We start from the raw sequence: 12,399 nt of genomic DNA, 5'->3' as shown, positions 1-12,399 counted from the left end.
ACTAGTGTGATTGAACACTGAGAGTGTAACTGTGTTAGTATTAGACTGTAGCACTAGTGTGATTGAACACTGAGAGTGTAACTGTGTTAGTATTAGACTGTAGCACTAGTGTGATTGAACACTGAGAGTGTAACTGTGTTAGTATTAGACTGTAGCACTAGTGTGATTGAACACTGAGAGTGTAACTGTGTTAGTATTAGACTGTAGCACTAGTGTGATTGAACACTGAGAGTGTAACTGTGTTAGTATTAGACTGTAGCACTAGTGTGATTGAACACTGAGAGTGTAACTGTGTTAGTATTAGACTGTAGCACTAGTGTGATTGAACACAGAGAGTGTAACTGTGTTAGTATTAGACTGTAGCACTAGTGTGATTGAACACTGAGAGTGTAACTGTGTTAGTATTAGACTGTAGCACTAGTGTGATTGAACACTGAGAGTGTAACTGTGTTAGTATTAGACTGTAGCACTGGTGCGATTGAACACTGAGAGTGTAACTGTGTTAGTATTAGACTGTAGCACTAGTGTGATTGAACACTGAGAGTGTAACTGTGTTAGTATTAGACTGTAGCACTAGTGTGATTGAACACTGAGAGTGTAACTGTGTTAGTATTAGACTGTAGCACTAGTGTGATTGAACACTGAGAGTGTGTTAGTATTAGACTGTAGCACTAGTGTGATTGAACACTGAGAGTGTAACTGTGTTAGTATTAGACTGTAGCACTGGTGTGATTGAACACTGAGAGTGTAACTGTGTTAGTATTAGACTGTAGCACTAGTGTGATTGAACACTGAGAGTGTAACTGTGTTAGTATTAGACTGTAGCACTAGTGTGATTGAACACTGAGAGTGTAACTGTGTTAGTATTAGACTGTAGCACTGGTGTGATTGAACACTGAGAGTGTAACTGTGTTAGTATTAGACTGTAGCACTGGTGTGATTGAACACTGAGAGTGTAACTGTGTTAGTATTAGACTGTAGCACTAGTGTGATTGAACACTGAGAGTGTAACTGTGTTAGTATTAGACTGTAGCACTAGTGTGATTGAACACTGAGAGTGTAACTGTGTTAGTATTAGACTGTAGCACTAGTGTGATTGAACACTGATAGTGTGTTAGTATTAGACTGTAGCACTAGTGTGATTGAACACTGAGAGTGTAACTGTGTTAGTATTAGACTGTAGCACTAGTGTGATTGATCACTGAGAGTGTAACTGTGTTAGACTGTAGCACTAGTGTGATTGAACACTGAGAGTGTAACTGTGTTAGACTGTAGCACTAGTGTGATTGATCACTGAGAGTGTAACTGTGTTAGACTGTAGCACTAGTGTGATTGAACACTGAGAGTGTAACTGTGTTAGTATTAGACTGTAGCACTAGTGTGATTGAACACTGAGAGTGTAACTGTGTTAGTATTAGACTGTAGCACTAGTGTGATTGAACACTGAGAGTGTAACTGTGTTAGACTGTAGCACTAGTGTGATTGAACACTGAGAGTGTAACTGTGTTAGTATTAGACTGTAGCACTGGTGTGATTGAACACTGAGAGTGTAACTGTGTTAGTATTAGACTGTAGCACTAGTGTGATTGAACACTGAGAGTGTAACTGTGTTAGTATTAGACTGTAGCACTAGTGTGATTGAACACTGAGAGTGTAACTGTGTTAGTATTAGACTGTAGCACTGGTGTGATTGAACACAGAGAGTGTAACTGTGTTAGTATTAGACTGTAGCACTAGTGTGATTGAACACTGAGAGTGTGTTAGTATTAGACTGTAGCACTAGTGTGATTGAACACTGAGAGTGTAACTGTGTTAGTATTAGACTGTAGCACTAGTGTGATTGAACACTGAGAGTGTAACTGTGTTAGTATTAGACTGTAGCACTGGTGTGATTGAACACAGAGAGTGTAACTGTGTTAGTATTAGACTGTAGCACTAGTGTGATTGAACACTGAGAGTGTAACTGTGTTAGTATTAGACTGTAGCACTAGTGTGATTGAACACTGAGAGTGTGTTAGTATTAGACTGTAGCACTAGTGTGATTGAACACTGAGAGTGTGTTAGTATTAGACTGTAGCACTAGTGTGATTGAACACTGTAACTGTGTTAGTATTAGACTGTAGCACTAGTGTGATTGAACACTGAGAGTGTAACTGTGTTAGTATTAGACTGTAGCACTAGTGTGATTGAACACTGAGAGTGTAACTGTGTTAGTATTAGACTGTAGCACTAGTGTGATTGAACACTGAGAGTGTAACTGTGTTAGTATTAGACTGTAGCACTGGTGTGATTGAACACTGATAGTGTGTTAGTATTAGACTGTAGCACTAGTGTGATTGAACACTGAGAGTGTAACTGTGTTAGTATTAGACTGTAGCACTAGTGTGATTGAACACTGAGAGTGTAACTGTGTTAGTATTAGACTGTAGCACTGGTGTGATTGAACACTGATAGTGTGTTAGTATTAGACTGTAGCACTAGTGTGATTGAACACTGAGAGTGTAACTGTGTTAGTATTAGACTGTAGCACTAGTGTGATTGAACACAGAGAGTGTAACTGTGTTAGTATTAGACTGTAGCACTTGCAGAATTGAACAGCGAGATATGAGAGAGAGCTCTAATGAATGTAACTGGTAGTTAGGATGAAGAAATCTCAGTGAATGAGGTACCAGTCGAGGATTCATTTTTTTCTGCTACCATACCAACTTGTTACAATATCACTTATTACCATCAATGTCATTATTTAGGAACTTCAATAGTTGCCATGTTTAACGTTGTTTTACTCTGAAACTTTGTTAGTATATTTTTTACGGAAGCGAGGTCTACGTAAACTCGATGGGTCTGTAGGCCGATTGTAAAATGAGATTTTTCATACGACAGTGTCCAATGTCCATAAATAGCAACGTGTATGTTCTCGTACACTCTCACATATTTTCAGCGTATCTCTCAAATTATGTTTTCATTTATAGGAACTGAAATTCGTTTGGAAGCATGTTCTCGACATCACTTGACAGCAAATTTCATAGATTTGCAGAGAAAATTTAAAATGTATTATACAGATATAACAGAGCGTCCTTATTAATAGAACTTCCCTTTTTCAGGAGCCAAATGAGGAGGTGCCCTCGGATAGCCAGCCCGATGTGAAGTCTGAAACTGATGGTGTGTTAGGTGCAGAAGAGCCTGCCTCAGTCACGACAACAGAACAGGAGATAAAGGTTATTATTCTTTAAGTTCTCTTCACAATTTCTTGTTTATCTCTGTACCTTGATTTACAGATTATTGAGCATACACGAGACATTATCGCTAGTACACTACATTTTATTTTTTCTGGAGCAGGAGTGGCTTCACATACTTTCACTTCAAAGAACATGGGAGCATGTTTTTAATATCCGTAGTACAAACACAGGTAATGAAACTGACCTCTGCAATAAATTTATTAAAGGTACGAGAGGTCTTCGTGTTCATTGGTCCCAAAATAATTCCGATAAGCCTATTAAAGGAGATGGTACGACGGCGATATCACAGAATTCTTTTTATGAGGAACTGGCTTCGTGGAAGAATAACATACATATGTTATGTAGTATTCCCGGATGTGCTAGTTATTTCGTCGCCGAAAATTCATGTCGCCTAATAGATCGTTGTGTTTAAGATAATAGTGAGGACTGCTGGAGAGGTCTACTGCTTCTCATTTATATTGCTCTTCGGGTCGTAGATAAATCTCTAAATTATAAAGGTCGATCTCTTGTAATCGTTATTAAACATAACTTCAAGGAATTGTAATTGTCATCTCACATAAAGTGATACTACTCATCAAAAATACATATTGTAGAATATTTTATTGATCGTGTCTACTCTACAGTTCATTCTTGGAAGGTGTGGGCTGCGGGTCAGAATTCACCCACGATAACTTCTGCCTGTCGTAAAAGCCAACTTAAAGGTGACCGAATGGCCACCGGTATAAGTGGCTCCCTCAATGTCGTCAGCAGCCTCCTCCGAGGGTGGATGAACGAATTGAGGTCAGGGCAGTCTCTTGTCCTTGGGGTGAGAAATTACCCCTAAAAGCGGATGAACCTATACATATTGGTCAACGGTATAGAATGGAGAAGGCAACAGGAAACCACTCCATTAAAGATCCTAAGACCAAGCTCAATAGCTGCAGTCGCTTAAGTGCGGCCAGTATCCAGTAATCGGGAGATAGTAGGTTTGAGCCCCACTGTTGGCAGCCCTGAAGATGGTTTTACGTGGTTTCCCATTTTCATACCAGGCAAATGCCAGGGCTGTAGCTTAATTAAGCCACGGCTGCTTTCTTCCAATTCCTAGGCCATTCCCATCCCATCGTCGCCGGAAGTCGGTGCGACGTAAAGCAAATAGCACTTTACAATGGCGAAAAATGAAAGTATCCTCCTAATCAATACATCATATATTCCGTCATTAGACGGAGTAAACAAGATCAGACATGTTTCGGCTCGTTTGAGCCATCTTCAGTGAAAAAAATTAGGGGGGTTGGAATAATTTACATAATATGAGTTGAAAAAATGCTAAAAAACATAATGAAAGCGCAAATGAAAAAACAAACAAAAGAGAGCCTATACGGAAACAAAATTAGCACCACCTGTTTCACTGAATTTTGTCACAATAAGTTGTTTTTTGCTCTGCATATTGATGTAAATATTGTATATTTGTGCTAATTTTGTTTCCGTATAGGCTCTCTTTTGTTTGTTTTTTCATTTGCGCTTTCATAATGTTTTTTAGCATTTTTTCAACTCATATTATGTAAATTATTCCAACCCCCCTAATTTTTTTCACTGAAGATGGCTCAAACGAGCCGAAACATGTCTAATCTTGTTTACTCCGTCTAATGACGGAATATATGATGTATTGATTAGGAGGATACTTTCATTTTTCGCCATTGTAAAGTGAAAGCCGTCAATACGGAATGATTCTAATATCTTGTAATGTAAAGCAAATAGCAAAAAAAAAAGAAAAGATCCTAAGGATATCCCAAGTAGAATGCAACCATGGAAGCTGATATTAATGAGGAAACGTTAATTACTGATCATGGATTTTGGAACCCAAGATCTGGTAGGAGAGGTTAGAGGGCTTCTCAGGTCATTAGCAAGCTAAATCCCTGTAAAACCGCCATGAAGATGGGAACATGGAATGTACGAACGCTACTGAAAGCGTGAAAACTGGATGAAGTGAAAGACCAGATGAGGAAGAATGAGATAGATATATTAGGTATGTGTGAGACAAGATGGGAAGGAAATGGAGACTTCTACAGTGATGAATTTAGAGTAATGGAGAGAAAAGAGGAAAATGGTCAAATAGTACTTGCAGTACCTACCATGTCAGCAACCGGTTAATGATGGTGAAAATTAATAGTTCACCTGTGGACATAGTAAGAATTCAGACATATTTCCCACCATCGGCTCATGACTTGGAAGGCGTGGAGATTATGTATGAAGATATTGAAGAACTATTAAAACTAACTAAAGAAAAAGATAGTGTCACAATAATGGGCGATTTTAATGCAATAGTGGGATCCCATACAGGCAATAAGACAGTAGGAAATTTTGGTCTGGGGGAAACAAATGAAAGAGGTGAAACTTTGGCAAATTTCTGCAGTCAAAATGATATGGTATACGTGGGAGGTGCCAGACAAAAGACGATTATATACTAATGAAGCAAAGATACAGGAATCAGGTCCTGATAGAGATAGAACCAAAAGATCTATCAAAAAGAAGTGGAGACTAGAAGCAGCAACAAGGGCGGCTTTGGAAGAACGAACCAATAAAGTAGATAATGGAAGTGATGAACCAATGCAGTGCAATAACATGAAGATCAGCAACAAATGAGCTTTTAGGAAAAAGGAAATTGGAGTCCAGAAAACCTTGGATGACACAAGAAATACTAAACCTAATTCAAGAAAGGAATAAGCTCTGGAAGGAAAACAATCTAGATGACTACAAAAGGATTAAAAATCAGATCGCAACCAAACGCAGAGAAGAAAATGAGAAATGGACCAAAAACATTGATGAAGAGATAGAAGAAGATATAAAAAGGGGAAAACAGGATGTTTATAAGAAAATCAGTTCCAATCAGTACAAAAATAGAACCAAATCTGCAGTAGTAAAAAACAAAGAAGGAGTGTTACTGATAGACAACAATAAGATGTGTGCTCGATGGAAAGAATACATAGAAGAACTGTACGATAATGAGGACTTTAAAAATGACAATAAGCTAATTGAAGACATCAATGAGTGTGGAGGAGAAATTCAAGGTCCTTCAATCATGAGACATGAATTTGAACATGCGCTTCAGAGTCTGAAAGAAGGAAAAGCAACCGGTGTAGATGACATCCCAGCAGAATTACTGAAAAATTTAGGTATCAACATTAAAGACTACTTATTCAGAGTAATAAATGAATGCTACGAAAGAGGAATCATGCCGGAAGACTTAACACAATGAAGAACCATTACCATACCTAAAATAGGAAGGGCAGTTGCCTGCACCAATTACAGAACACTAACAATATTAACACATGCCTCCAAGATACTCCTTAACATTGTTAAGAACAGAATAAAAGAAAAAGTAGACAAGTATGTTGGAGAAGATCAATTTGGATTCAGAGAAGGCAGAGGAACAAGAGAAGCAATTCTGGCCTTACGCATGTTGTTGGAGAGAAGGATGGAAATGAATAGAACGACTTATCTTACCTTCATTGACTTAGAAAAAGCTTTTGGCAGTGTGAACTGGGAGCTACTGTTTAGAACTATGAGGAAAATAGGACTGGACTGCAAGGGTAGAAGAATGATTAATCAACTGTATCTGAACCAAAGCAAAAAGATAATCGTCAGTCAGGTAGAAAATAAGGCCAGGAATAAGAAAGCAGTTTATTAAATATGTTCATTGAGGAAGCTATTCAGATCATGAAGGAGAAGACAAAGGGGATAAAAATCAATGGTGAAAGGATAAATTGTATCAGATTTTCAGATGATATCGTATTAATTGGAGACTCAGAAAAAGAAATGAATAGAATGCTGAAAGTCCTCTCAGGGACTCTTAAACTATGGAAATTAAAAGTAAACAAACGGAAAACGAAAATAATGGTAGTACGGAAGAAATTAAAACCAATATCAAGATTGATGACGTCAGAATTGATCAGGTCAAGCAATAGTCTGATGACAGAGGGTAATAGATGCTTCCTGGAAGTGAAGAGAATAGCATTGGCATTTATGAGCAAGAAAAACATTTTAGCCACCACACACATGAATATAGATGTCAGATGTATGGAGTAGACTTCAGTACGGAAGTGAGAGTCGGACTCGACTAGAAGCTGCTGAAATGTGGATATGGCGGAAAATGACCAGAACGAGCTGGACGGAAAGAAAAAGCAACCTGGAAGTCTTAAGGGAAGTTAAAGAGGAGAGAAGATTTTTAAACGAAATGGAAAACAGGAAATTTAAAGTTATTGGACATGTCATCAGACAACGTACTTGAAGGGAAAGTACTGGGAAGGAAGACCTAGGATGACATCAAGAGGAGGTTTACATGGAACTGAAATGAGCAGCATCGACAAGGCAAGAATATTGATTGATTGACTCTTAATGTGCATCAACTGATGGACATCTGGTGGCAAAATCTTCAGCCATTGCATTCGGGAACTCATCAGCTCAGTCTGTTGAAGAGCCACCGTCAAATTCACTGCTTGCCACATTCAGTAAAGCTCTGAGACTATGTGGAACATTGCTGGGCAGTGTTTGAAACCAACACCCATCAGTGGGTCATCCCACTCTTCGTAATGCTCTAGAAATGTCTGGGACTCAACATATTTACCAAAATCTTCACATTCTCTTTTTTGCTCATGGTTGAGATTTACCTCGAGTTGGGACTCGACTTCCGTCGTTAACCCTAGAACACTAACCCTATTTCGCCACACATTATTACTAACCCTTCGTAAATTTGACTACTCCAATTTATAATTGTTATATTTTCTGCATAACAGCTTATATTTGGCAAGATTTTTTTATTTAGAGTTGCTATAGCTTCGTAAACTTTACATGAATCAAAATACGTAGATATTAAATAATTTTATGTGATTATTTATTAAATATAGAAAACTTGACACACAAAAAATATCAAATGAACACATTTTTAAGAAATAAATTTTATAACACAACATATTCAAATAAACCCTTAAAATTATGAATGTGGGGTTATTTACATCGCATAGAAACCAAAACTACCAAGAAAATAAACACAATAAATATAAATGTAAGAAAGGCATAAAGACACATTATACTTAGAAGTTCAGCTGCAAGATTTTCTTTGTTATAATTTGTTAAAATGCCTCTGAAAATACATCTTTTATGCAACTCAGGTATGCATTGGAAAACACTATATAGCCTAAAATACTATAAATATTCACTACAGTAATGAATTTACTTTCAAGTTCATTCTACTCTGTGTTTTTCTCAAACAAGAACAACACACTTTTACTATAGCATCAAGGTAACACAAGACATGGCTCGATAGCTTCATGACAATGACTGCAGTAGGATGTTCGATGAACGGAAGAAGTGACAGATCTTACTCTTTCCCAGTGCTCATGGAGCTTCTGGATGATTAACTCAAATATTATTATAATTATATTATATTAATATAATATTAATTATGTTGTTGTTTGAGTCATCAGTCCATAGACTGGTTTGATGCAGCTCTCCATGCCACCCTATCCTGTGCTAACCTTTTCATTTCTACGTAACTATTGCATCCTACATCTGCTCTAATCTGCTTGTCATATTCATACCTTGGTCTACCCCTACCGTTCTTACCCCCTACACTTCCTTCAAAAACCAACTGAACAAGTCCTGGGTGTCTTAAGATGTGTCCTATCATTCTATCTCTTCTTCTCGTCAAATTTAGCCAAATCGATCTCCTCTCACCAATTCGATTCAGTATCTCTTCATTTGTGATTCGATCTATCCATCTCACCTTCAGCATTCTTCTGTAACACCACATTTCAAAAGCTTCTATTCTCTTTCTTGCTGAGCCAGTTATCGTCCATGTTTCACTTCCATATAATGCCACGCTCCACACGAAAGTCTTCAAAAACACCTTTCTAATTCCGATATCAATGTTTGAAGTGAGCAAATTTCTTTTCTTAAGAAAGCACTTCCTTGCTTGTGCTAGTCTGCATTTTATGTCCTCCTTACTTCTGCCATCGTTAGTTATTTTACTACCCAAGTAACAATATTCATCTACTTCCTTTAAGACTTCATTTCCTAATGTAATATTTCCTGCAGCACCTGCCTTCGTTCGTCTGCACTCCATTACTTTTGTTTTGGACTTATTTATTTTCATCTTGTACTCCTTACCCAAGACTTCATCCATACCATTCAGCAACTTCTCAAGATCTTCTGCAGTCTCAGATAAAATAACAATATCATCGGCAAATCTCAAGGTTTTGATTTCTTATCCTTGGACTGTGATTCCCTTTCCAAATTTCTCTTTGATTTCCTTTACTGCCTGTTCTATGTAAACATTGAAAAGGAGAGGGGACAAACTTCAGCCTTGTCTCACTCCTTTCTGCATTGCTACTTCTTTTTCAAAGCCCTCGATTCTTATCACTGCAGACTGATTTTTATACAGATTGTAGATAATTCTTTGTTCTCGGTATCTGATCCCTATCATCTTCAGAATCATAAATAGCTTGGTCCCATATTATAATAATATTTGAGATATACGTCAGCTTCAATACAGAACCAAAATGAGAATAGTTACTTGTAGCTCCTGGATGAACCAGTATCTCAAGATTTTCACAGATCATTTGGCGCAATGATCGTTGCAGTGATGGATTGTTTAGACGGCTCCTCATGTGCGGGGCGACAAGCTCATTACTCATGAACTCTTTCCGACTGACTGGTTTTTTCCTGTGTATTCAAATGATAGATGATGTATGCGTTCACAAAAGCAATGTTCATCATACTGAAAAAAAAATACAAAGTGGCCATCGTTTCGTCTTTCGGCTGCATGTAATTGTTTCATATGTTTGGTCCATGGTTCTTGTTACGGGTATTCCCATGGAGCAGAAAGAGGTTAAAGTAGGTGCGGGGTGAACGGGTCTAACTACAATATCAAAATTAATTTAAAAACTTGAACAGAAGGTTATATTTCTTCAAGAAGACAACAACTCAACAAATAACAATATGTCAGGTACTAAAGCAATCCTGAAACAAGACTAGGAAAATTCAAGATTAGTGAACTTTGCAAACTATGGGCTTCAAGCCCGTAGTTTTACAATTGCAGGGATACCGGATTCAGTTTACACGTTTTAAGTTTAAAACTAGGAACCATTAAGACAGGTGCAGAAATCAAGAGCACATGCTCCCTAAATACAATATCTGGCACTCTTTACAATAATGAAAACTTAGAGAAAGAGCGAACAGGCTCTCCCATTTTAGCTGCCCGCTTAAGGCAACATTACACACAATTCTAACACTCTCTGGTCTTCCATGGTCCAACAGGGGTATCTCGTACCCAACCTCCGGGGCCTTTGGGAAAAGAACAGGTTAAGTAAACAGCCCGAAACACAAACTGAAAGGCGTACCCTGCACTCCCAGATAATGAAAACAGGGGCTAATCCCAAGCTGCTTGAGGTGGCGCACATGAAAATCACTTTAACACATTACAGGAAGAAAACCAATACAAAACGAAGTTACCTCAAACCAAGATGAAGGGGAGCTCGAGAGGGTACTTCACTCTCTATCCCCGGTTTACAGTTAAAGATTTTATGAACTTTTTGCATTAGCCAGAAGAAAGTTGCATTTTAGAAAAGTAGGTTACATAACTAAAGATTCAGACCTTTCCCCTTGGATTAAGCTGCGGAGGTAGCTACAACAAGAAAGATGTAATTTATGTGGCCATTACCTTATAGATGTTCTGCTGCCGACGAAAGAGACCGCCCGCCTCCTGCTTAAGCACACATCACTCAGATAGACGACGATCAATTGGCCAAGAAACGTGAAAAGCCGCAGTTTATAAACCCTCAGGGAAGGTTCGAGATCATTCAAGACTAAACCAGCCACACCCTCTCAATTTAATTTATGTTTATCACCAAGTTACACTCAGAATCGAACAAGAAGCCTGTGACAGGTTGAAAATTAATTACAGAAATTAGTGATTGGCTAGATTCAAAACTGGCGGAAAAAAAAGGAAGTGTTGCCAATCCAGAAATAAATGAACATAAGTCAGTTATGGAAAACCTAGAAATACCAAACTTCTTTAAATTATAACTTCTTACACCTCACACCATGGTGCATGATCATAGTTTTTTGGTAGTGTCATCTATGGAAGAATGTCCAAACTTCTTGATGAATGGCAAACAAAACAGGGAGAAATTCACTCAGTTTAGGAAACTTCACAACTAAACAGTTACTTAATTTTTCAGTGGTGACATTTTCTGAAAGTTCCTGTTGTAGTACTTTCCACTTCTGTTCGATAGAGGAGTTCATTAAGGCGGTGTTGAGCTGTACACTTCTACAGCACCTTTCCTGTCATTATACATATGAATCATTTTTTGATTTTTTTGTCTGTGGGTGTAGCACTATGGTTTCATGGGTAGTTGGTTACAAACAAACAACTTTGTTTTGTTTGGGTTTAAGGGAAACTAACACTTTTTGTTTGTCAAAGCAGAATATGAAAGAAGCCACTTGCCTGGAACGTGTATTGAGCAATTCTTGAGGACTTTCCTGTTTGTTTTGACGTATTGTACCAACAATTGTCAGACTGTATGGTGCCTTTAGTTTATCATCTGTCAGCTTAACACCAGTAAACCATTTTTTTCTATTGGCTTTACGTCGCATCGACACAGATAGGTCATATGGCGACGATGGGACAGGAAAGGGCTAGGACTGGGAAGGAACGGCCGTGGCCTTAATTAAGGTACCGCCCCCACATTTGCCTGGTGTGAAAATGGCAAACCACGGTAAACCATCTTCAGGGCTGCCGACAGTGGGGTTTGAACCCACCATCTCTCGAATACTGGATACTGACCGGAATTAAGAGATATTTCTATAGCTACCGTCAACTCTTTCCCAAGTAAGGGATTGCATTTATCGTGTAGTTAATGCTTATGTCGCACGCCATCACAATCGTCAAACCGTATTTGGCTGGTTTGTTAGGTATATGCATACGGAATTTGCACTGGCCCCTAAAACTTTGAATAGTTCATTGTTACTGCTGTGACGTGTTGTAAACATTCTTACTACTCAATCTATTTGTTCGTTAGTATGAAGTACGATTTTCTCGATCATTTCTTTGTTGAAAAATAGCTCAAAGCATTCTCTTGGAGTAGTTGCATCTCAGCATTATTTGCAGGTCCGTACTTGAAGAAGGGAA

At 38.2% G+C, this 12,399-nt stretch overlaps 1 protein-coding gene across 1 annotated transcript in view; it reads left to right on the top strand.

Moving 5' to 3' along the window:
• LOC136875825 (gastrula zinc finger protein XlCGF8.2DB) overlaps window positions 1–12,399 on the top strand; it is a 110,459-nt gene that overhangs the window by 39,172 nt on the left and 58,888 nt on the right. The window contains exon 3 of the mRNA XM_067149448.2: window positions 3,102–3,215. Within this exon, the coding sequence (XP_067005549.2) occupies window positions 3,102–3,215 (114 nt within the window). The remainder of the gene's footprint in view (window positions 1–3,101; window positions 3,216–12,399) is intronic.

The sequence above is a fragment of the Anabrus simplex genome, chromosome 6, assembly GCF_040414725.1.
Source record: "Anabrus simplex isolate iqAnaSimp1 chromosome 6, ASM4041472v1, whole genome shotgun sequence".
NCBI lineage: Eukaryota > Metazoa > Arthropoda > Insecta > Orthoptera > Tettigoniidae > Anabrus > Anabrus simplex.
This window is presented reverse-complemented; position numbering and strand designations above follow the sequence as displayed.